The sequence below is a fragment of the Gigantopelta aegis genome, chromosome 1 (assembly GCF_016097555.1).
Source record: "Gigantopelta aegis isolate Gae_Host chromosome 1, Gae_host_genome, whole genome shotgun sequence".
Classification (NCBI taxonomy): domain Eukaryota; kingdom Metazoa; phylum Mollusca; class Gastropoda; order Neomphalida; family Peltospiridae; genus Gigantopelta; species Gigantopelta aegis.
In genome coordinates, this window is record NC_054699.1 from 46,084,259 (window position 1) to 46,109,354 (window position 25,096).

The 25,096-nt window shown below is 35.0% G+C and overlaps 1 protein-coding gene across 1 annotated transcript in view; it reads left to right on the forward strand.

Annotated features, from left to right (window-relative positions):
* Nucleotides 1–25,096, forward strand: part of LOC121375925 (integrator complex subunit 6-like) — a 62,928-nt gene that overhangs the window by 12,298 nt on the left and 25,534 nt on the right. The window contains exons 8-11 of the mRNA XM_041503650.1: nt 9,576–9,728; nt 10,811–10,943; nt 14,594–14,688; nt 16,804–16,914. Of these exons, the coding sequence (XP_041359584.1) occupies nt 9,576–9,728; nt 10,811–10,943; nt 14,594–14,688; nt 16,804–16,914 (492 nt within the window). The remainder of the gene's footprint in view (nt 1–9,575; nt 9,729–10,810; nt 10,944–14,593; nt 14,689–16,803; nt 16,915–25,096) is intronic.

Genomic DNA, 25,096 nt, shown 5'->3' on the forward strand with positions numbered 1-25,096 from the left:
TCCTCTTACCGTAGTACGTATATCTACAGACCTGTTGATGAAAACTTCCCTCTTACCGTAGTACGTATATCTACAGACCTGTTGATGAAAACTTCCCTCTTACCGTAGTACGTATATCTACAGACCTGTTGATGAAAACTTCCCTCTTACCGTAGTACGTATATCTACAGACCTGTTGATGAAAACTTCCCTCTTACCGTAGTACGTATATCTACAGACCTGTTGATGAAAACTTCCCTCTTACCGTAGTATGTATATCTATAGACCTGTTGATGAAAACTTCCTCTTACCTTAGTACACTATATCTATAGACCTGTGACATTTGTATTTTTAGCACAGTTCTTTATACTGTTTTGATTAACTATTGAATTTCTATATTGATGTTGATGATCACTTAATGTTTTGCATTGACAATCGTTTGACACCCAATAGCCGATATATTTTTCATGCTGTTAACTACAGTGATGATTTGTAATAAACCTAGCTCTCCGAGTCCTTGGACGATGAAGAAGCAGCTCAGTCTGAGTAGTTCCATTTGTCAGGTCACCACTTCGTTTTATAAATAGGTACATTCAAGTTTGTTACTGCTAACTCAAGTTGATGTTTCACTTGAAAGTTGTTCATAATTCTTTATTATTATTTTTTCTTTACTTTTTAAAAATAAGTATATTGAAAAAGGGAGGGAAGAGAAGAAATTATAATTTAAATTAAAAAAACTTTAATATTTGTTGGTCATCTTGAAAGTAGGACCCAGTGTCACAAAAGTGCCGTAGGCGATATACCTGACCTACGGTAATTTAGTTCTCAGTTCGGGCAGTGTAAATGTGTTCCATAACAAACACTGAATATTATTACAAAGGGATACTTAGTAACTAGTATTAACATTAAAACAGTAAATGTGTTCCATCACAAACACTGAATATTATTACAAAGGGATACTAGTATTAACATTAAAACAGTAAATGCCGTTAAATCACAAACCTAAAGTAATTACATTGGTTTTTGCATAGAAAGATTTCTGAATTTCAAAAGCAGGTTCTTGTAAGCAATATTTTATATGTCAGAATTCTGGGTTACCTGATATTTTAAAATAAATTGTCCCCTGCCTGTTGTAGAATAAAGATATGTTGTTGATGCAGATTTAAATTTAAAAATAGTAAATGTGAGACCAAACACTAAAAACAATTTAGTCTGTATCATGTCACAATTTGCTATGTACGTTTAGTTTATCCAGTAAATTATTCCTTTTTAACAAACATTGGATTGGCCAGGGATACTTATAAGTATTAACATGAAAACATTCCTCTTTTGACAACATAAGTTTTGCATGTTATTAATAGCTTGGTGTAAATAGATAACTATTTTGAAATAACTACAGTGATGATTTGTAATAAACCTAGCTCTCCAAGTCCTTGGACGATGAAGAAGCAGCTCAGTCTGAGTAGTTCATTTTTCAGGTCACCACTTTTGTTAAATTATAAATGGGTACATTCAAGTTTGTTACTGCTAACTCAAGTTGCCATCACAACACAGAAAGTTGTTACATAACTCTACTTATTAACTATTATTAACATTAAATATATTTTTAATAATTATATTGAAAAAGGGAATATTATTACAAATAAATTTTACTACTAAAGTTTTACTAAAAGATTTTTTCTTCATCTTGAAAGTAGGACTGAGAAAAAAGTGGGCTGCTATATCTACTGAACATAGTGCGGTGTATGATCATAGCAGTTGTATTTATGTGACGTGCACGGCTCAAACTTAAGAATTTGTCTGAAAAAAAAAAATGTACATAGACGGCAATTTTGAAGCTGCCTATGGTAATTTTTGTTAAGTGACTTTTGGAGCCTAAAACCATGACTGAAGGGTTATTTTGCTATATGTAGATTTATTTCATCTGTACAGTTGCTAAATACTTGCAGATAATGTACATCAGGTGTATACATTTTTCCATGGTTGAGGAACTTTACTGACACAGTAATGTTTATCCAGTGTCACAAAAGTGCCGTAGGCGATATACCTGACCTACGGTAATTTAGTTCTCAGTTCGGGCAGTGTAAATGTGTTCCATCACAAACACTGAATATTATTACAAAGGGATACTTAGTAACTAGTATTAACATTAAAACAGTAAATGTGTTCCATCACAAACACTGAATATTATTACAAAGGGATACTTAGTAACTAGTATTAACATTAAAACAGTAAATGTGTTCCATCACAAACACTGAATATTATTACAAAGGGATACTAGTATTAACATTAAAACAGTAAATGTGTTCCATCACAAACACTGAATATTATTACAAAGGGATACTTAGTAACTAGTATTAACATTAAAACAGTAAATGTGTTCCATCACAAACACTGAATATTATTACAAAGGGATACTTAGTAACTAGTATTAACATTAAAACAGTAAATGTGTTCCATCACAAACACTGAATATTATTACAAAGGGATACTAGTATTAACGTTAAAACAGTAAATGTGTTCCATCACAAACACTGAATATTATTACAAAGGGATACTTAGTAACTAGTATTAACATTAAAACAGTAAATGTGTTCCATCACAAACACTGAATATTATTACAAAGGGATACTTAGTAACTAGTATTAACATTAAAACAGTAAATGTGTTCCATCACAAACACTGAATATTATTACAAAGGGATACTAGTATTAACGTTAAAACAGTAAATGTGTTCCATCACAAACACTGAATATTATTACAAAGGGATACTTAGTAACTAGTATTAACATTAAAACAGTAAATGTGTTCCATCACAAACACTGAATATTATTACAAAGGGATACTTAGTAACTAGTATTAACATTAAAACAGTAAATGTGTTCCATCACAAACACTGAATATTATTACAAAGGGATACTAGTATTAACATTAAAACAGTAAATGTGTTCCATCACAAACACTGAATATTATTACAAAGGGATACTTAGTAACTAGTATTAACATTAAAACAGTAAATGTGTTCCATCACAAACACTGAATATTAAAAAGGGACTTAACATTAATATTATTTTCCATATGTCACTGAATATTATTACAAGGGATACTAGTATTAACATTAAAACAGTAAATGTGTTCCATCACAAACACTGAATATTATTACAAAGGGATACTAGTATTAACATTAAAACAGTAAATGTGTTCCATCACAAACACTGAATATTATTACAAAGGGATACTTAGTAACTAGTATTAACATTAAAACAGTAAATGTGTTCCATCACAAACACTGAATATTATTACAAAGGGATACTAGTATTAACATTAAAACAGTAAATGTGTTCCATCACAAACACTGAATATTATTACAAAGGGATACTTAGTAACTAGTATTAACATTAAAACAGTAAATGTGTTCCATCACAAACACTGAATATTATTACAAAGGGATACTAGTATTAACGTTAAAACAGTAAATGTGTTCCATCACAAACACTGAATATTATTACAAAGGGATACTTAGTAACTAGTATTAACATTAAAACAGTAAATGTGTTCCATAACAAACACTGAATATTATTACAAAGGGATACTTAGTAACTAGTTTTACGTTAAAACAGTAAATGTGTTCCATCACAATTACACTGAATATTATTACAAAGGGATACTTATTAACTAGTATTAACATTAAAACAGTAAATGTGTTCCATCACAAACACTGAATATTATTACAAAGGGATACTTAGTAACTAGTATTAACATTAAAACAGTAAATGTGTTCCATCACAAACACTGAATATTATTACAAAGGGATACTTAGTAACTAGTATTAACGTTAAAACAGTAAATGTGTTCCATCACAAACACTGAATATTATTACAAAGGGATACTTAGTAACTAGTATTAACATTAAAACAGTAAATGTGTTCCATCACAAACACTGAATATTATTACAAAGGGATACTTAGTAACTAGTATTAATTAAAACAGTAAATGTGTTCCATCACAAACACTGAATATTATTACAAAGGATACTTAGTAACTAGTAATATTAACATTAAAACAGTAAATGTGTTCCATCACAAACACTGAATATTATTACAAAGGGATACTAGTATTAACATTAAAACAGTAAATGTGTTCCATCACAAACACTGAATATTATTACAAAGGGATACTTAGTAACTAGTATTAACATTAAAACAGTAAATGTGTTCCATCACAAACACTGAATATTATTACAAAGGGATACTTAGTAACTAGTATTAACATTAAAACAGTAAATGTGTTCCATCACAAACACTGAATATTATTACAAAGGGATACTTAGTAACTAGTATTAACATTAAAACAGTAAATGTGTTCCATCACAAACACTGAATATTATTACAAAGGGATACTTAGTAACTAGTATTAACATTAAAACAGTAAATGTGTTCCATCACAAACACTGAATATTATTACAAAGGGATACTTAGTAACTAGTATTAACGTTAAAACAGTAAATGTGTTCCATCACAAACACTGAATATTATTACAAAGGGATACTAGTATTAACATTAAAACAGTAAATGTGTTCCATCACAAACACTGAATATTATTACAAAGGGATACTTAGTAACTAGTATTAACATTAAAACAGTAAATGTGTTCCATCACAAACACTGAATATTATTACAAAGGGATACTTAGTAACTAGTATTAACATTAAAACAGTAAATGTGTTCCATCACAAACACTGAATATTATTACAAAGGGATACTTAGTAACTAGTATTAACATTAAAACAGTAAATGTGTTCCATCACAAACACTGAATATTATTACAAAGGGATACTTAGTAACTAGTATTAACATTAAAACAGTAAATGTGTTCCATCACAAACACTGAATATTATTACAAAGGGATACTTAGTAACTAGTATTAACATTAAAACAGTAAATGTGTTCCATCACAAACACTGAATATTATTACAAAGGGATACTAGTATTAACATTAAAACAGTAAATGTGTTCCATCACAAACACTGAATATTATTACAAAGGGATACTTAGTAACTAGTATTAACATTAAAACAGTAAATGTGTTCCATCACAAACACTGAATATTATTACAAAGGGATACTTAGTAACTAGTATTAACATTAAAACAGTAAATGTGTTCCATCACAAACACTGAATATTATTACAAAGGGATACTAGTATTAACATTAAAACAGTAAATGTGTTCCATCACAAACACTGAATATTATTACAAAGGGATACTTAGTAACTAGTATTAACATTAAAACAGTAAATGTGTTCCATCACAAACACTGAATATTATTACAAAGGGATACTAGTATTAACATTAAAACAGTAAATGTGTTCCATCACAAACACTGAATATTATTACAAAGGGATACTAGTATTAACATTAAAACAGTAAATGTGTTCCATCACAAACACTGAATATTATTACAAAGGGATACTTAGTAACTAGTATTAACATTAAAACAGTAAATGTGTTCCATCACAAACACTGAATATTATTACAAAGGGATACTAGTATTAACGTTAAAGTATTAAGTAAGTAAATGTGTTCCATCACAAACAAAACAGTGAATATTATTACAAAGGGATACTTAGTAACTAGTATTAACAAAAACAGTAAACCGTGTTCCATCACAAACACTGAATATTATTACAAAGGGATACTTAGTAACTAGTATTAACATTAAAACAGTAAATGTGTTCCATCTGCAAACACTGAATATTATTACAAAGGGATACTAGTATTAACATTAAAACAGTAAATGTGTTCCATCGTCGGTCCAATATTATTACAAAGGGATACTTAGTAACTAGTATTAACATTAAAACAGTAAATGTGTTCAAATCACAAACACTGAATATTATTACAAAGGTTGTTCTGTAGGAAAGCTAGTTGTTAACGTGCATGTGTGAAACAGTAAATGTGTTCCATCACAAACACTGAATATTATTACAAAGGGACGATAGTAACCGGAGTATTAACATTAAAACAGTAAATGTGTTCCATCACAAACACTGAATATTATTACAACGGGATACTTAGTAACTAGTATTAACATTAAAACAGTAAATGTGTTCCATCACAAACACTGAATATTATTACAACGGGATACTAGTATAGTAGTACCACATTAAAAACAGTAAATGTGTTACATCACGACACTGAATATTATTACAAAATCGGATACTCACTGAACTGATTACCATTAAAACAGTAAATGTGTTCCATCACAAACACTGAATATTATTACAAAGGGATACTTAGTAACTGCCTTGTATTAACATTAAAACAGTAAATGTGACATCACAAACACTGAATATTATTACAAAGGTATACTAGTATTAACGTTAAAACAGTAAATGTGTTCCATCACAAACACTGAATATTATTACAAAGGGATACTTAGTAACTAGTATTAACATTAAAACAGTAAATGCGTTCCATAACAAACACTGAATATTATTACAACGGGATACTTAGTAACTAGTATTAACATTAAAACAGTAAATGTGTTCCATCACAAACACTGAATATTATTACAAGGGATACTAGTATTAACATTAAAACAGTAAATGTGTTCCATCACAAACACTGAATATTATTACAAAGGGATACTAGTAACTGTATTAACATTAAAACAGTAAATGTGTTCCATCACAAACACTGAATATTATTACAAAGGGATACTTAGTAACTAGTATTAACGTTAAAACAACGCAATGTGTTCCATCACAAACACTGAATATTTGCTGCGTTTTATTAAGCGATACTTATTAACTAGTATTAACAACTAAAACAGTAAATGTGTTCCATCACAAACACTGAATATTATTACAAAGGGATACTTATGTAACTAGTATTAACATTAAAACAGTAAATGTGTTCCATCACAAACACTGAATATTATTACAAAGGGATACTTAGTAACTAGTATTAACATTAAAACAGTAAATGTGTTCCATCACAAACACTGAATATTATTACAAAGGGATACTTAGTATAAGTATTTTGAATTAAAACAGTAATGATGTAATAAACCTAGCTCTCCAAGTCCTTGGACCATCACAAACACTGAATATTATTCTGAGGGATACTTGTCAGTATTAACATTTAAAACATAAATGTGTTCCATCACAAACACTGAATATTATTACAAAGGGATACTGTAACTAGTATAACTCAAGTTGTTACCTTTCAAAACATGTTGTACATAATTTTTATTAAACTGAGTTTTATTTTATTTTTAAATATTTATATTGAACCCTGGAAGGTTGCAGAATAAAGAGTATATTGTTGACTTTAACATAAAAATATTACTAAAATCTTGAACCACTTAGGAACAGAAAATCATGTCAGCATTTGCTACTAAAGTTTATCCATATTTATTAGGGTTTTTTTTAACAAGGATTGAATTGGTCAGTAGGCTAAAGTGTATGAAAACATTCCTCTTTTGGCAACATACGTTTTGCATGCTATTAATAGCTTGGTGTAAATAAATAACTATTTTGAAATAACTACAGTGATGATTCATAATAAACCTAGCTCTCCAAGTCCTTGGGACGATGAAGAAGCAGCTCAGTCTGAGTAGTTCAATTGTCAAGTCACCACTTTTGTTTTAGAAATGGGTACTTTCAAGTTTGTTACTGCTAACTCAAGTTGCCGTTTTACCAGGATGTTGTGCATAACTCTTTATTATTATTATTGTTATTTTATTTTATTTTTTAAATGATTATATTGAAAAAGGAAGGGGAAAGAATAAATTATAACAAAATGTTTTTCTAGTTCTTGAAAGTAGGACTGAGAAAAAAGTGGGCAGCTACATGTACTAAACGTAGTGATGTGTATGATCATACCAAGTATATTTATGTGAAGTGCATGGCTCAAACTTAAGAATTTGTCTCTGAAAAAAACTACATACACGGACAGCAATTTTGAAGCTGCCTATGGTAATTTTTGTTAAATGACTTTTGGAGCAAATAGCCATGACTGAAAGGTTATTTTGCTATATGTAGAATTATTTCATATGTAGAATTGATAAATACTGGCGGATAAATTAATGTACACCAGGTGTATACATTTTGTACTGGTTGAGGAACTTTACTGACACCAGTAAATTTTGTCCAGTGTGACAAAAGTGCTGTAGGTGATATACCCGACCTACGGTAATTTACTACTGTTTGGGCAATGTGAATGTGTTCATAACAAACACTGAATATTATTACAAAGGGATACTAGTATTAACGTTAAAACAGTAAATGTCAGACAAAGGATGTGTTACCTAAAGTAAACAACATTTTGTCTCTGCATTTGTGTTTCCATAGGACAATTTCTGAATAGCAAGGGCAGGTTTTTGTAAGCAATGTGTCAGAATTCTGGTTTCCTGATATTTTTAAATATTGTCCCCTGCCTGTTGCAGAATGAAGATATTTTGTTGATGCAGATTTAAATTAAAAATATACTAAAATCACAGACCACTCAAGAACATTTTGGTCTTTATCATGTCACAATTTGCTATGCAAGTTAAGTTTATCCATATTTATTAGTTGTTTTTTTTTTAACATGGTTTGGATTGGCCAGTAGGCTAAAGTTTATTTTGTTGACGCAGATTTAAATTAAAAATATACTAAAATTAGAAACCACATTTTGGTCTGTATCATGTCACAATTTGCTATGTACGGTTTAGTTTAACCATATTTATTACTTTTTAACAAGGATTGAATTGGCCAGTAGGCTAAAGTAGATGAAAACATTCCTCTTTTGGCAACATAAGTTTTGCATGTTATTAATAGCCTGGTGTAAATAGATAACTATTTTGAAATAACTACAGTGATGATTTGTAATAAACCTAGCTCTCCAAGTCCTTGGACGATGAAGAAGCAGCTCAGTCTGAGTAGTTATTGTCAGGTCACCACTTTTGTTTTATAAATGGGTACATTCAAGTTTGTTACTACTAACTCAAGTTGCCGTTTCACCAGAATGTTATTCATAACTCTTTATTATTATTTTTTGTTTACTTTTTAAAAATAAGTATGTTGAAAAAGACAAGAAATTGTAATTAAAAAAACCCCAAAAGTGTTGAGAAAACAGTGGGCAGCTATATCTACTGAACATAGTGAGGTGTATGATCATACCCATTGTATTTATGTGAAGTGCACAGCTCAAACTGAAGAATTTGTTGCTGAAAAACAGCACACCGACGGCAGTTTTAAACCTACCACAAGTAATGTTTTTGTTAAAAGTGACTTTTGGAGCATACAACCATGACTGAAAGATTATGTTGCTATATTCAGACTTATTTCAGGGGGTTAAGGGGCCAGCGTACACCTTTTTTGAAAATGATAAATGTCGATCAATATTTTTCATTTGGGGATGTACACTTTTAGGGGAGGGGGTTTGTCAAAAGAGTTCTCTTTGTACACTTGTGAAATTTTTTAAAATTATGGACGGCCCCTTACCTATTTAAGTAAACAACATTTTCTCTGCATTTGTGTTAAGACCATTTCTGAATGGCAAGCGCAGGTTTTTGTAAGCTATTTTTTATGATTTGAATTTTTCTTTTTCAGCCTCCCCGTACCGCACACCCAATTGTTCGATTCTCGTGTTCACCATGTGATCCTATTGTGATAGAAAATCTACCGTTTGACAAATATGAACTGGAACCCTCCCCTCTGACGCAGTATATTCTAGAACGGAGGCAGCCCAACTCCTGCTGGCAGGTATTAATCTTCAACTACATTCCAAGTTGGATTTCTGTTTTCTTTTGTTGCTTTTATCCCACTGCCCCCTTTCCTTTCCCTCTTTGAATTCCATCTCATTTCTTCCCGATCTGACAACTCCTCCTATTTTGTAACTTCTTTCGCTGTCCACCTCCACATCCCGGTCCTTGTCTCTCCAACCGCAACAGGTGCTTGTCTCTTGTGGCTATCTGTGCCACACACCTGCCATTTCCCATCAGCTTTTAGCTGTGGGTTTAGTCTGACCACTTTGGGGAATGTTCAGTAGTTACTTCTGGCATTGTTAAGAGGCACTTGTAACCACCTACTATGCACCACTACTACCGGCGAACGTTAGTGCCGTGGGTCAGACCAGCTTTAGGACGAGGATGCCAGGTGGGTGCAGGGAAGTACACACAGACTGCACCCGCGGAGGAAGTTGAGACAGGTAGGCGATGGTGTGGACAGCTCTGAAGACAGAGGTGGAGGAAACTGACAGAAAGGGTCGAAACATTGAAAGTTTTTTATATTAAGATAATGAGAATGATAGGCAGAGGGTGATAGATGAGAAAGATAATGAATGTGTGAGCCAGCTTTGACAGGATTTGAACCACTGTCTTCAGCTTGATTATCCAGCAGCTTATCCACTAGACCACGGAGCTCACGACATTCCAAGTTTAAACTCGTCACAACACTGGAGTAATTGGGGTTGAGTTTGTTGCTAGAGCATTTGACCGATATTCAGTGGGTTACCAGGGTGCAGAAGTTTGACCGATATTCAGTGGGTTACCAGGGTGCAGAAGTTTGACCGATATTCAGTGGGTTGCCAGGGTGCAGAAGTTTGACCGATATTCAGTGGGTTGCCAGGGTGCAGAAGTTTGACCAATATTCAGTGGGTTACCAGGGTGCAGAAGTTTGACTGATATACTAACTTGGTGTAGAGCCCTGGTTGTAGGATCATTGATCCTTAGTATCCTTGGGTCTTTTCTCATTCCACCCAATGCTCCATGAGGTCTTGTGAAACAAAAGTTCAATTTCCGTTGTTTTTCTTTTACTAACAGACATGTTTAAACCGTCTTTTTCAGGTGTTTATTGGCAATAGTGCTAAGTTCAGTGATATTTGTCATCCGTTTGGATACTTGAAGGCGAGCAGTGCTTTGTCCTGTGTCAACTTGTTTGTGATGCCATACAATTTCCCCATCCTCCTACCACTACTGGGTGAGTGAATCTAGTTAGGAAATCTAACCCAGCTTATGCTGAATAAAAAAAATATTAATTTTTGGGGCTAATTTTGTTTTAGAAATATCCAACCCAATTCAAAGTGTTTTAACCAAACCAAACAAAAACATGCAAACAGGTAATTTCTGAGATGGACCTTCTGGTGAATGTTTGCCAAATTTGACTAAAATTAGCATTTGATGAATTTGTGAAAAGGTTAAAATGATATATATATTTTTTTTTAATGGAAAGTTTAAATGAAAGTACAGTAGCATTTTATTTCAGGTTATTTGCTTCTGTAATAAAATAAATAGAAAACACTTGTTTTCATTGGATCCCTTTTATGAGTTTAGTAAGCAGTGTGTGCATTAATGTTTTTAATTTTTAAAAAGATTATATATCATGTATAATTATTATTTCTCTGGTCATTTTATAATACTAACAAGAAAGCCAATTGTATATTTAATTTGTTGTTTGCTGTCTGTTTCTTTCTGCAAACTCGATTTTTATCGCACAAAATAAGTGTTAATAGAAAAAGTACATTTTCCAGCCTTGTGACAATTCCTCGTTTCTATATTCAGCCCAAACCTCTGTCTCCATTCTGTGATCATGTGACCTCATGTCGAATGACGCAGGAAACTGGTGACTGACTCGGGCTCGACCAGGGACAAGTGAGACATTTAATTTAAAATGTCATCTGGTTGAAATATGGCAGTAGTTTGTTATGCCAATTGGGTCAGGGTTTTTTGTGTGGGTTTTTTTTTGTGTTGTTGTTGACATATTACTGGTTTTCAAAAACCCTCTGTACACATTATATATAATTCTGTGGAATTTCTGATAGTAAAGTTAAAGTTTTGTTTTGTTTAACGACACCGCTAGAGCACATTCATTTTAAAGTATTGGCTGTTGAGTGTCAAACATTGCTAATTTTGACATATAGTCCACTACCTTTTTTCCATTAGTTTCTTGGGATCTTTTATATATGCATCATCCCACAGACAGGACGGCACATACCATGGCCTTTGATATACTAGTCGTGGTGCATTAGCTGGAACAAGAAATAACACTATGGACCCATTGATGTGGATCTATGTTAGAATGGTCGTACATCAAGCGAACGATTTACCACTGGACTGCATCCGTAGTAATGTTATACTATGGCTTGTTGCAAATACAGTGCTCACTACACAACTAGGTCACACTGAAAATAATTTTGTTTCAGCCAATAGTCTGATATGTAATATATTTATGTTACAATTATTAAAAAGTGGCTAATTTAAACAAAAGTTTATTAGTCAAATACGTAAATATTGTTACTTTATATAAAATTTAGCAATTAGCTAATTTTTGACTGTAGGCCATGTGAGTGCTGGTTTAGTTGTACATTGTATTTTATAGTGTCCAGTGATATTGAAAACAAATAAGTTTGTTGAAGCTTCATTTGGTGTTCTGTATTGATAATATATTGAATGATGGGGTGGCTAGCTTTTGACACGTAATATGAATTAGTAAATGTTTGTGCATGATGTCAAATCGAAAAATTAAATATCAACATTTTCAACATATTTAAGAGTGTAATACACAGACACATGGCCACACTTTTCTAAACAATTTAGCCAGTTACAAATCAGGTTGACAATTTGGTTGTTGTTTAATAAAAAAACATGCTCAATCTATGCAGCAAAACTATTTTACATCATAGTGCATTGGCAAAATGCATCTTTTAAGTTATTTCAATATAAAAATATATACTTTGTTTTGTGTGTGATAACCTACTTAAAGGTTTACCCATTTTCTGATATATTTTTGTGTTATCTAGTACCTGTAGGTTACTAGTCTAGGTGCATGGTTTCTGCCAGAGGACACATAGGGTAAAATGATGTACCCCAAAATCTTGGAAGTTAATGCATATATTGTATAATATTTAGATAGATGAACTGCTGTTTAAAATTTGTCAAAGCATTTCAAAACCCTAACCACCTAGACCAGATGGGGCACTTAAGGACTGTTTTGTTTTTAATACGTACCCTCAAAGTATTTTCTGTCGGAAAGCCTGAGTTATCTTATTAAATGCCTTCAATGCGTATTAGAAATGTGCCGAGGATTTATTAGCAAATACATCTTTCCTTTGATGACCACAGCTCTGTACACTGTGGTTTTACATAATTAGAGGCACTGATTTTCCGCGATCGCGGAATCGCGGACGGAATCGCGGAAATACCTATCTGAAACGGAATACCCGATTTTTTTCCAAAACATTATTTAACTTTAGCGCATTTGATTAATTAAAATTTATTTTTCAAACTAGAAACTATGGACACCGACATCTGCCTGTGCTATGCTACGACACTAGTACCGTTGTATGTTACGTCAAATGTTTAATGTAGAGTATCTAGACGTTTTACCAGTCGTTTTTTCTTCGCTTATTCCCAGCGATTTAACGGGAAAAACCGAACAGAAAGATATATTATGTTATGTTTGCTTATTAATTTTTAACATTTGCGGCATTGCCATATTTCCGATCTCACAAAGGAATGCAGTAATTGCATATTGTTATAAATTATACAAGGGAAGTGGTTTATAGTGTGATCAATTGTAATTATTTTCCCGATCATATCGTAAAGAAAACCGAAAATGTCCAAAGTCTGTCTCGTGGCGTATTCGTGGTTAAATTTAAACCAAAAATAAATACAAACTACTGACATGTTTTGCCTCATTGCATATTTATTTATTTTATACCAGCAATTAATTGCGGTGTGTGTGTGTGTGTGTGTGTGTGTGTGAAACAGAAACACAATTTGTTTAATACAGAAACGGAAAAAACCGGAATTTGTAACATTATGAAACGGAAAAGGGAAAAATCTGAAACAGAAAATCAGTGCCTCTACATAATTATAATTAAATTTCCATAACATTCATTACAACATAATGTCATCCGATTGGTTCAGATGTAGCAAAGGGAATTTGTTCATTTCTTGATGAACATAAAAATTACGTCGTCATCTGATGACATCATTTTATATTGGCAAGTTGTCTTATTGAGTTTTACCATTTATGGACAAAAAATTATTCAAAATAAAGGATGAAGTTTGACTTTTATTATTAGCAAGTATTATTCAACTTTAAATTTAAGTATTGTCTGTTATTTCTTTTATGTTCATCTAGGTATGACAAAAAACCCAAATCATCCGCAAACATAAGTGAGAACGACTTCGCTGATACACACATTTTGCAGATGATTTTTTGTTTGTTTATACTCCGATCAGCATAAAAGAAATAACAGACAATCCTTAAATATAGATAATATTTCTATGTACGTACTTACCTTTTGTAACACCCAGTAGCCGATGTGTATTATTATACTGGGGTGTCATTAAACATTCATTAAGTACTTCTACAATGACCACAGTGATGACAATTATACACCCAGCTCGCTTGGAGCGTAAAGCAGTGAAGAGAAAACAACCTGAGTGGTTTATTGGAAGAATAATGTATCGTTGAAAGGCGAAACACAAATGACTGTCGGGTGTGTCACCAGGGTGGAGATCAGCCAGGGGGTGCGAATAAACCCCTCTTGGCAATTATTTGTTTTTGCAATTTGTAATTCTTTTTTATAAAGTTAACCTCTAAATATTTTAATTATTTTTTAGAGGAATTGTTCAAAGTTCACAAGCTGAAACCCACCCCAAAGTGGAGACAGCAGTTTGATAACTACCTAAAGACAATGCCTGGTTACTACGCTGGGGTAGGTATTATTCTTGTCACTATCAACAAAATCTAGTGTGGCTGATCTAGCGTGCCAGACCCTCTGTCTAAATTTAGATCATTGCGACGATGTCGAATGCACGGTCTGTTTACAGATATCAGATACTAGTCAACCAGCTGCGAGTTTTTTGTTCGGTCTATATATCTGGGGGGTTTTAACAAATTTTATTGTTCTTTATTGTTTTAATACATAGATGGTTGAGCATATCTCATAATAGCAGGGATAGAAGGTAACGCTCGCTCCCTTGCACCAGGCGAGTAGACATTTAAATGGCACTAGTCCCCCAGGCGAGTAGACATTTAAATGGCACTAGTCCCCCAGGCGAGTAGACGAGTAGACATTTAAATGGCACTAGTCCCCCAGGCGAGTAGACATTTAAATGGCACTAGTCCCCCAGGCGAGTAGACATTTAAATGGCACTAGTCCCCCAGGCGAGTAGACATTTAAATGGCGCTAGTCCCCCAGGCGAGTAATACTGGGCAGTTGTGACCAACATTCATGATGCGGACAGTCAAACTATTTTGCCAATGAAATCTGTTAAACATACAAACTGTAGACGTATTTCTACCACTGAATAGGGGTTAGTCATAATTATTGCGAAGATGAAGCTATATTACAAAGCAGGTTAGCACGCAGCATTGTGATGGGTGACTAAAAGCCAAAGGGTGCATAAAAAGAAAGCACAAAACGCACTAGATTATTTTATAAGAAGAAACAATGGATATACGTGCATATGTATTAAACAGAAGAGTGCATATAATATATGCATGTAATATAAACGAGACATTCAGTTAATTATGTGATTTAAGAAATATCATAGATGACTCCCATTTTTGAATGCATGACTCCCAAAATAAAACCCGTGAGTCATGAAGACTTCCATTTTTTAGATGCTAGGTGGATCCCTGCAAACAACATAACAGTGTCATCTATTGTTAATTCTGAACACAGTACCGAATACTTGTACTTCAAACATATATGGGAGTTAAAATTCATACCTTATATTTCTTTAAAAAAAAATATTATTCCATTATGTTAAATGTACACAATTTTGTTAATTGTCGTTCATTGTGATTAAAAAGGTTTGTTTCTTTCATGTTTCGATGTTTATCGTTCCACGGTCATGATTCAAGAATGAAATACACAAATGCCACCAAGATGACTATATATTTATTTTGTACACTATTTGGCAAATATCACCTTTTAAATGTTAGTTATACATACATGTATTTTCTTTTTTCTTTCTCTTTTAGTCTTTTTCTCACCCACCCCCACCCCCACGGGGTAGTGCTGACATAATTTGGGACTGATTGACAATTTTTTATTTCCACCCTGGTATCAGAATGTATATTCGGTACAGCTGGGGATATTGTAACAGCACAGAGGGCGGCACTCAATTTTGAAGTAGTAGATACGCTGATTTTGTAGAAGGAAAATATGGATTAAATAACTGAAACTAATAAACTTCAATCAAATGTTTATCCCTTCTGCTTTCGTTACACACCCCCCCCCCCCCCCCCCCCCCCCCCAAATAAATATTAAATTTAAATAATATCAATGTTCTCTATTGCAATACATACTGCAGTACGGTTTGTTTTATCTCAGTATATCGCAATATGGTTTTGACCGTATTGTACCTGTGTTGCACCCCTACTTACTACAATTTACAGACTTGACTCTAGTCTAAAAGGGGCAGGATGTAGCCCAGTGGTAAAGCGCTCGCTTGATGTGCAGTCTGTCTGGGATCGATCCCCGTAGGTGGGCCCATTGGGTTATTTCTCGTTCCAGCCAGTGCACCACAACTGGTATATCAAAGGCTGTGATCTGTACTACCCAGTCTGTGGGATGGTGCATATAAAAGAACCCTTGCTGCTAATCAAAAAGAGTAGCCCATGAAGTGGCAACAGCTGGATTCTCTCTCAACATCTGTGTGGTCTGTAACAATGTCTGATGCCATATAACCGTCAATAAAATGTGTTGAGTGAATTGTTAAATAAAACATTTCTTTCTTTCTAGTCTAAAATTTTTTTGAACTCAAGGCCTGATTTTAAAACCATGTGATGTGTTCTTTATTTATTTAATTTATTTTTTCAGCCACTGAGACGGGCTTTGGCTAGAATGGGTGCGTCAAACCTGGTTCCCGATAACATGGACAACTGTCTGAGTTACAGCATCATCACCTACCTCAAGAAGCTGAAAAATCAGGTAACTTTATTAGTCGTCCCTCTTTTTTAGCGTGAAGGTTGTCAGCGTACACCGATTGTGCACCACATTTTGGTGGAGTGTAATCATCTGATGCAGACGAGAAATTGCATGATTGACAACAGAAATGTATTCGGTTAAGTCCAGGATGGGAGTGCCTGAACCTTCGGTGGATATGGGCACGTAAAAAGAGTTACCATCCCATCACATGTAGCAGGTTTTCCTCTAAGACTATATATCAGTCGGGTGGGCGAGATGTAGCCCAGTGGTAAAGCGCTTGCTTGATGCGAGATCGGTTTAGGATAGATCCCAGTCAGTAGCCCCATTGGGCTATTTCTCGTTCCAGCCAGAGCTCCACAATTGGTGTAATTATTTTATTGGGGTGGGAGCCCAGTGGTAAAGTGCTTGCTTGATGCGCTGTCAATGTGGGATCGATCCCCAGTCAGTGGGCGCATTTAATGTTCCAGCCAATGCCCCACGACTGGTATATGAAAGGTTATGATATGTACTATCCTGTTTGTAAGATGGTGAATATAAAAGGTCCCTTGCTGCTAATTGAAAAGAGTATCCCATGAAGTGGTGACAGCGGATTTCCTCTCTCTATATCTCTGTGGTCCTTAACCATATGTCTGACACAATATAACCATAAATTAGGAGTGGGAATTCTCCTCAGATCCGCTGTTTTCTTATGGAATGTTGCATTTCCTCGCATTTTAATTGGCCTTTCCTCCAAAATGTGTCAGATGGCACAGATTTTAACCTGGGATTTCAAGAATTTCCAGGACCGCTCTAGATTTCCTCTTTTTTTACGGTTCACTAATTCCCACCCCTGGTACATAAAAATGTTTTGAGTGAATCGTTAAATAAAACATTTCCTTCCTTCCAATAATCAGTGATTAATGAATCAATGTGCTCTAGTGGTGTCATTAAACAAAACAAACATTAACTTTTGGGGTGCTTTATAACGTTTTGTGTTTTTCTTGTTAATATTTAATGTAACAGCAGTTTTAAATTTAAATTTGATTGGAAATTCTGTAACCAGTATCCTTGGATGACCACAGTGATGACAATTATACACCCAGCTCACTTGGAGCCAAGTGCTGTGAAGAGAAAACTATCTGAGTAGGCATCATGATCTTATTTCAGTGCTGGGAGGAACCTAGAGGGGAGATCAGTTAAAGAAAGTTGGTTTGTTTTGTTTAGAAACACCACTAGAGCAAATTGATTTGTTAATCAGCAGCTGTTGGATGTCAAGATCACTTTATAGAAAGAATGAAAAATAATTTGAGTTCAAAACGTTTTGATTAACCAGAAGTTAGGTATAGGAATGCAGTATATGTTTTAAACATGAACATTGTGTACATGTAAATAGTCTATATATACAGTGTATATATATATATATATATATATGAAATATAATTAAAATATGTGTACGTCAGTGAGCTCAGGGCACCTCAATCCTAACACTGCCAAATATTTCTGGGGACAATAAAATTTCTAAAAAAAAGGAAAAAAAAGGTATAGGAACTCTTTATAACAAAAAATAGTCTTCAGTCCTACTAAATCCTTGAAGCCAATTGCAATAAATAAAGTAACTGAAATCATACATTAAAAAAACTAAAACATAACAACACACAAAATTAGAAAACCTCACACTTAAAATATGACAATAAATAAGTAGTAACATAATATTAATACGGTTTATAACTACCAGTGTTCGAAATAAGCAATTGTCTGTTTGTCCTGACATAGCTCGGACAAACAAAATGTACCTTGGTGGTTGTCCAGTGGACAAGTAAAAATGTTCATTAAAGTTTCATTTTAAGTAATGAAAAACATTGCCCTTGTACTGGAATAAAAGAAACCATTTATTTGGACAAGTGAAAATATTGTCGGATTTCTAGATGTATTTGTCTGGTGAACTAGTGAAAAATTCAGCTTTTTTCTATCACTGACTACAACTAGTAATACTGATTATACTAATTATGTTCTATGATTATTAATGACTAGTTTAAGCACATATAATTTGTCTGACAAAAACAAAATGAAAGAAAGAAATGTTTTATTTAATGATGCACTCAACACATTTTATTTATGGTTATATGGCATCAGACATATGGTTAAGAACCACACAGATTTTGAGAGGAAACCCGCTGTCGCCACTACATGGGCTACTCCTTCCGATTAGCAGCAAGGGATATTTTATTTGCGCTTCTCACAGGCAGGATAGCACAAACCATGGCCTTTGTTGAACCAGTTATGGATCACTGGTCGGTGCAAGTGGTTTACACCTACCCATTTAGCTTTGCGGAGCACTCACTCAGGGTGCCTTTCAATGACCACAGTGATGACCATTAGAATTTCAGCACATTTGGAGCTTAATGCGTTGAAAAAAAATAAAAAAATCTGAGTGGCCATAATAGCATAATAATTGATTCAAGTGTTGACAAGCTTATTATAATCAACAACATCTGGGGATTTTTTATGATTGCATGGTGCTAATTTCATTTATTTTAACCCCCCACCCCCAGTGACATTGCTGTCTGTGTATGTTTCCTTTGAATATTTGCATCATGATATTTTGTGGAATTTATCAGATGCTTTTGCGATGGTGACATTCAGAGCTCCATTCACCATAACCTAATTAAATTCATTACAATATAACATTATCTCATTAGTCCAGACGTAGTGGGTTAAAAATTACACCGTCAGAAAACGTCATATTTCATGACGTCATTTTATATGGGCAGTTGTCTTATTCAATATTATTGTTTATGGACCAAAAATAACTACAAATAAAGTATGAACATTGTCTGTTATTTCTTTTACATTCATCTGGGTATGAACCCCCCCAAAAAATCATTGGCAATTTTTTGTGAGAATGGCTTTGCCGATTCACACAATTTGTGGATGATAATTTTTGTTAATACCCAGATGAATGTAAAAGAAATAACAGACAATCCAAAACTAAAGACCTGGATTTTGTGAACTTCAAACACATCCTTACCATTGGTGGAGGACATTGGTCAGTTGTCAAAGCTAAGCAATTAATAATACTATTCTGAGTTGGGGATAAACAGTCCAGTATTTCCTTGGTGCTACTGGGTTGCAGAGAACATTTAACAGTGGTGTTCTGATGACTGTTCTGTCATGGACGGAAGAGTTGGTGTGAGCTGACACGTGCACCCATGACAGGCATGTGCTACAACAGCTTGTTCTGAATATTCACGTAAAACCCCAAGAGAGGACAAGATCATGTTTGGATTAAGATGGAAGACATTTGCTGGTATAACATGTTTTTGTGTTTGGATTAAGCATCTGATGACCACAATGATGACAATTATACACCCAGCTCGCTTGGAGCCAAGTGCTGTGAAGAGAAAACAATCTGAGTGGTCTTTCCTTGTTCTTAAAGTTCCTGTACATCAGCTTCAGCATCAGAATGTTTTTTTTTACAAAGTAAAAAGGCGAGATATCTAGGTATTACTTTTCTGAAGGCGATGACATCGTTGATGGTGTTAACTTTAGCGTAAACGTTTCATATTCAGATCAGTTTGTCACAAACTATAAGTCCTAGTTTAGTGAAACATGGTTTATAGTCACACTTAAGGATGTTCATCACATTGCACTCAAATTATGTTATAGTAGGCAAGCCTTTTAATTCCATGGAAGTTTTGTTACTAGTGGTTGATACCAAATGTGTTTAACTGGGGTTTTCCCCATCTCTGCCAGTCTCACACAAATGTTATATATCAAATGCCATGGTATGTGCTGCCCTGTCTCTAAAAGATTCCTTGTTGCTAACTAAAAAAAGACTGAATTTCCTGTTGGGACTACTGGTAAAAATTACCCAATGTTTGACATCCAATAGCTGATGATTAATAAGTCAATGTGCTCTAGTGTTTCTTTTTAGCAGCCACTGCTGCCATCAGGCCCTCTCGCTGGGGCGGGCCCATTGGGCTGCCATCAGGCCCTCTCGCTGGGGCGGGCCCATTGGGCTGCCATCAGGCCCTCTCGCTGGGGCGGGCCCATTGGGCTGCCATCAGGCCCTCTCGCTGGGGCGGGCCCATTGGGCTGCCATCAGGCCCTCTCGCTGGGGCGGGCCCATTGGGCTGCCATCAGGCCCTCTCGCTGGGGCGGGCCCATTGGGCTGCCATCAGGCCCTCTCGCTGGGGCGGGCCCATTGGGCTGCCATCAGGCCCTCTCGCTGGGGTGGGCCCATTAGGCTAGTTTTCGCTCCAGCCAGCGCACCATGACTGGTATATAAAAGGCTGTGGTATGTATTATCCTGTCTGTGGGATGGTGCATATAAAAGATCCCTTGCTGCTAATTGAAAAGAGTACCCCATGAAGTGGCGACAACGGGTTTCCTCTTTCAATATCTGTGTGGTCCTTGACCATATGTCTGACACCATATAACCATAAATAAAATGTGCATCGTTAAATAAAACATTTCCTTCCTTCTCAGCCGGCTTCTTCAGGGCAAGCTCTGGGTGAGCAGAAAAATTTGCCATATCATCTATTTAAACTTTAAAAATTGCAAAACCCCAGTTATTTTCTAATAAATAACAATTGTTACATAAAATGTATTTACCAAGTTAAAGTAAAATTCAATTATTTTTAAAATTAGCAGTTGGCGAATTTGGCAAGTGCCAGAGCTAGCCCTGTTCCTTCTGAGATAAACAATATCCTAAAACACACACCAGTTGGAGTGAGAAATGAGTGTATTCCCTGATGAGGATTGATCCTCCATTCCATCAAACTTCAGGTGAAAACTTGTATATCACGTTCCAAGCTGCGTGATTTAAAATATTTTGTAAAGTTTTTGAAACATTTTGACGTCTATACATAATTTTAAGGTTTACTTGCCTCGATTTTATATATTGTATTATACTTTTCCCCACAGCTCCTTACACTGTGGTTTTACATAAATATATATAAATAATATTTTCATATACTTACCATTTGTGACACCCAATAGCCGATGTGTATTTTTGTGCTGGGGTGTCATTAAACATTCATTCATTCATTCATTCATTCATTCAAATATTTTTGGAAAATATTTTTTCTATTCCATGCCCTGTGATCATCAGAACCCATGGAAAACAGTTTTTCAGTGATCATTATCTCATCATTGATGATACTTACCTTTGTTTGACACCCAATGGCTGTTACACAATTCGTTCGTTCGTTCGTTCAGTAATCATGATAATGATGGATTTCAGTTGGAAGGGGGTGGGGGTGCTACACCCAGAATTCCTGTATATAATGAATATTATTGTACTTTGGAATAACATAGGTATGCTATAGGACATTGCATCTCATCTCTTAAAAAAATCCTATCATTCCTGGATTGTTACATGACTTCAATTTCTCTGATTTTGGTACGCTTTCGATGGAAACTAGTTTGATGATATCGTGTGGCTGCCACTTTGTTGACCACAGTGATGACATTCATACACCCAGCTCGCTTGGAGCCAAGTGCTGTGAAGATAGAGAGAGACATAGAGAGAGACATATAACCACAGTGATGACATTCATACACCCAGCTCGCTTGGAGCCAAGTGCTGTGAAGAGAAAACAATCTGAGTGGTTAGTAGTGGGTTTGGTTTTACCCAATATACTGATGTAGTTTTCTTGGGTGGTGTATTATTCACTAATCATGATAATTGTGGATTCCAGTTGGGAGTGGATGAGAGTGTTGCACCATGGAATTCTTCTATAATAATGCATATTATTTTACTTTGGTACCTTTTTGGACACATTGCATCCCCTCTAAAAAAAATCCTGTAGTCGTTCCTGGATTGTTACATGACTTCAGTTTCTCTGATTTTGGTACGGTTTCGATGGAAACTAGTTTGATGATATCCTGTGGCTGCCACTTTGTTGACCACAGTGATGACATTCATACACCCAGCTCGCTTGGAGCCAAGTGCTGTGAAAATAGAGAGAGACATACAACCACAGTGATGACATTCATACACCCAGCTCGCTTGGAGCCAAGTGCTGTGAAAATAGAGAGAGACATACAACCACAGTGATGACATTCATACACCCAGCTCGCTTGGAGCCAAGTGCTGTGAAGATGGAGAGAAAGAAAGAAAGAAATGTTTTATTTAACAACGCACTCAACACATTTTTAGTTACGGTTATATGGCATCAGACATATGGTTAAGGAACACACAGATTTTGAGAGGAAACCTGCTGTCGCCACATAGGCTACTCTTTTATGACAGGCAGCAAGGGATCTTTTATTTGCGCTTCCCACAGGCAGGATAGCACAAACCATGGCCTTTGTTGAACCAGTTATGGATCACTGGTCGGTGCAAGTGGTTTACACCTACTCATTGAGCCTTGCGGAGCACTCACTCAGGGTTTGGAGTCAGTATTTGGATTAAAAATCCCATGCCTCGACTGGGATCCGAACCCAGTACCTACCAGCCTGTAGACCGATGGCCTGCCACGATGCCACCGAGGCTGGTTTGTGAAGATGGAGAGAGACATATAACCACAGTGATGACATTCATACACCCAGCTCGCTTGGAGCCAAGTGCTGTGAAGATAGAGAGATACATATAACCACAGTGATGACATTCATACACCCAGCTCGCTTGGAGCCAAGTGCTGTGAAGATGGAGAGAGACATATAACCACAGTGATGACATTCATACACCCAGCTCGCTTGGAGCCAAGTGCTGTGAAGATAGAGAGAGACATATAACCACAGTGATGACATTCATACACCCAGCTCGCTTGAAGCCAAGTGCTGTCAAGATAGAGAGAGAGACATATAACCACAGTGATGACATTCATACACCCAGCTCGCTTGGAGCCAAGTGCTGTGAAGAGAAAACAATCTGAGTGGTTGGTACCGAATGTTTTTACTAGTGATTGGTACTGAATGTTTTTACTAGTGGTTGGTACCAAATGTTTTTACTAGTGGTTGGTACGAAAGGTTTTTACTAGTGGTTGGTATGAAATGTTTTACTAGTGGTTGGTACCGAATGTTTTTACTAGTGATTGGTACTGAATGTTTTTACTAGTGGTTGGTACCAAATGTTTTTACTAGTGGTTGGTATGAAAGGTTTTTACTAGTGGTTGGTATGAAATGTTTTTACTAGTGGTTGGTACCAAATGTTTTACTAGTGGTTGGTACCAAATGGTTTATTAGTGGTTGGTACTGAATGTTTTACTAGTGGTTGGTACCAAATGTTTTTACTAGTGGTTGGTACCGAATGTTTTACAATTCGTTGGTACCAAATGTTTTTACTAGTGGTTGGTACTGAATGTTTTACTAGTGGTTGGTACCAAATGTTTTACTAGTGGTTGGTACCGAATGTTTTACTAGTGGTTGGTACTGAATGTTTTTACTAGTGGTTGGTACTGAATGTTTTTACTAGTGATTGGTACTGAATGTTTTTACTAGTGGTTGGTACCAAATGTTTTTACTAGTGGTTGGTACCGAATGTTTTTACTAGTGGTTGGTACCGAATGTTTTTACTAGTGATTGGTACTGAATGTTTTTACTAGTGGTTGGTACCAAATGTTTTTACTAGTGGTTGGTACCGAATGTTTTACAATTCGTTGGTACCAAATGTTTTTACTAGTGGTTGGTACTGAATGTTTTACTAGTGGTTGGTACCAAATGTTTTACTAGTGGTTGGTACCGAATGTTTTACTAGTGGTTGGTACCGAATGTTTTTACTAGTGGTTGGTACCGAATGTTTTTACTAGTGATTGGTACTGAATGTTTTTACTAGTGGTTGGTACTGAATGTTTTTACTAGTGATTGGTACTGAATGTTTTTACTAGTGGTTGGTACCAAATGTTTTTACTAGTGGTTGGTACCGAATGTTTTTACTAGTGGTTGGTACCGAATGTTTTTACTAGTGATTGGTACTGAATGTTTTTACTAGTGGTTGGTACCAAATGTTTTTACTAGTGGTTGGTACCGAATGTTTTACAATTCGTTGGTACCAAATGTTTTTACTAGTGGTTGGTACTGAATGTTTTACTAGTGGTTGGTACCAAATGTTTTACTAGTGGTTGGTACCGAATGTTTTACTAGTGGTTGGTACCGAATGTTTTTACTAGTGGTTGGTACCGAATGTTTTTACTAGTGATTGGTACTGAATGTTTTTACTAGTGGTTGGTACCAAATGTTTTTACTAGTGGTTGGTACCGAA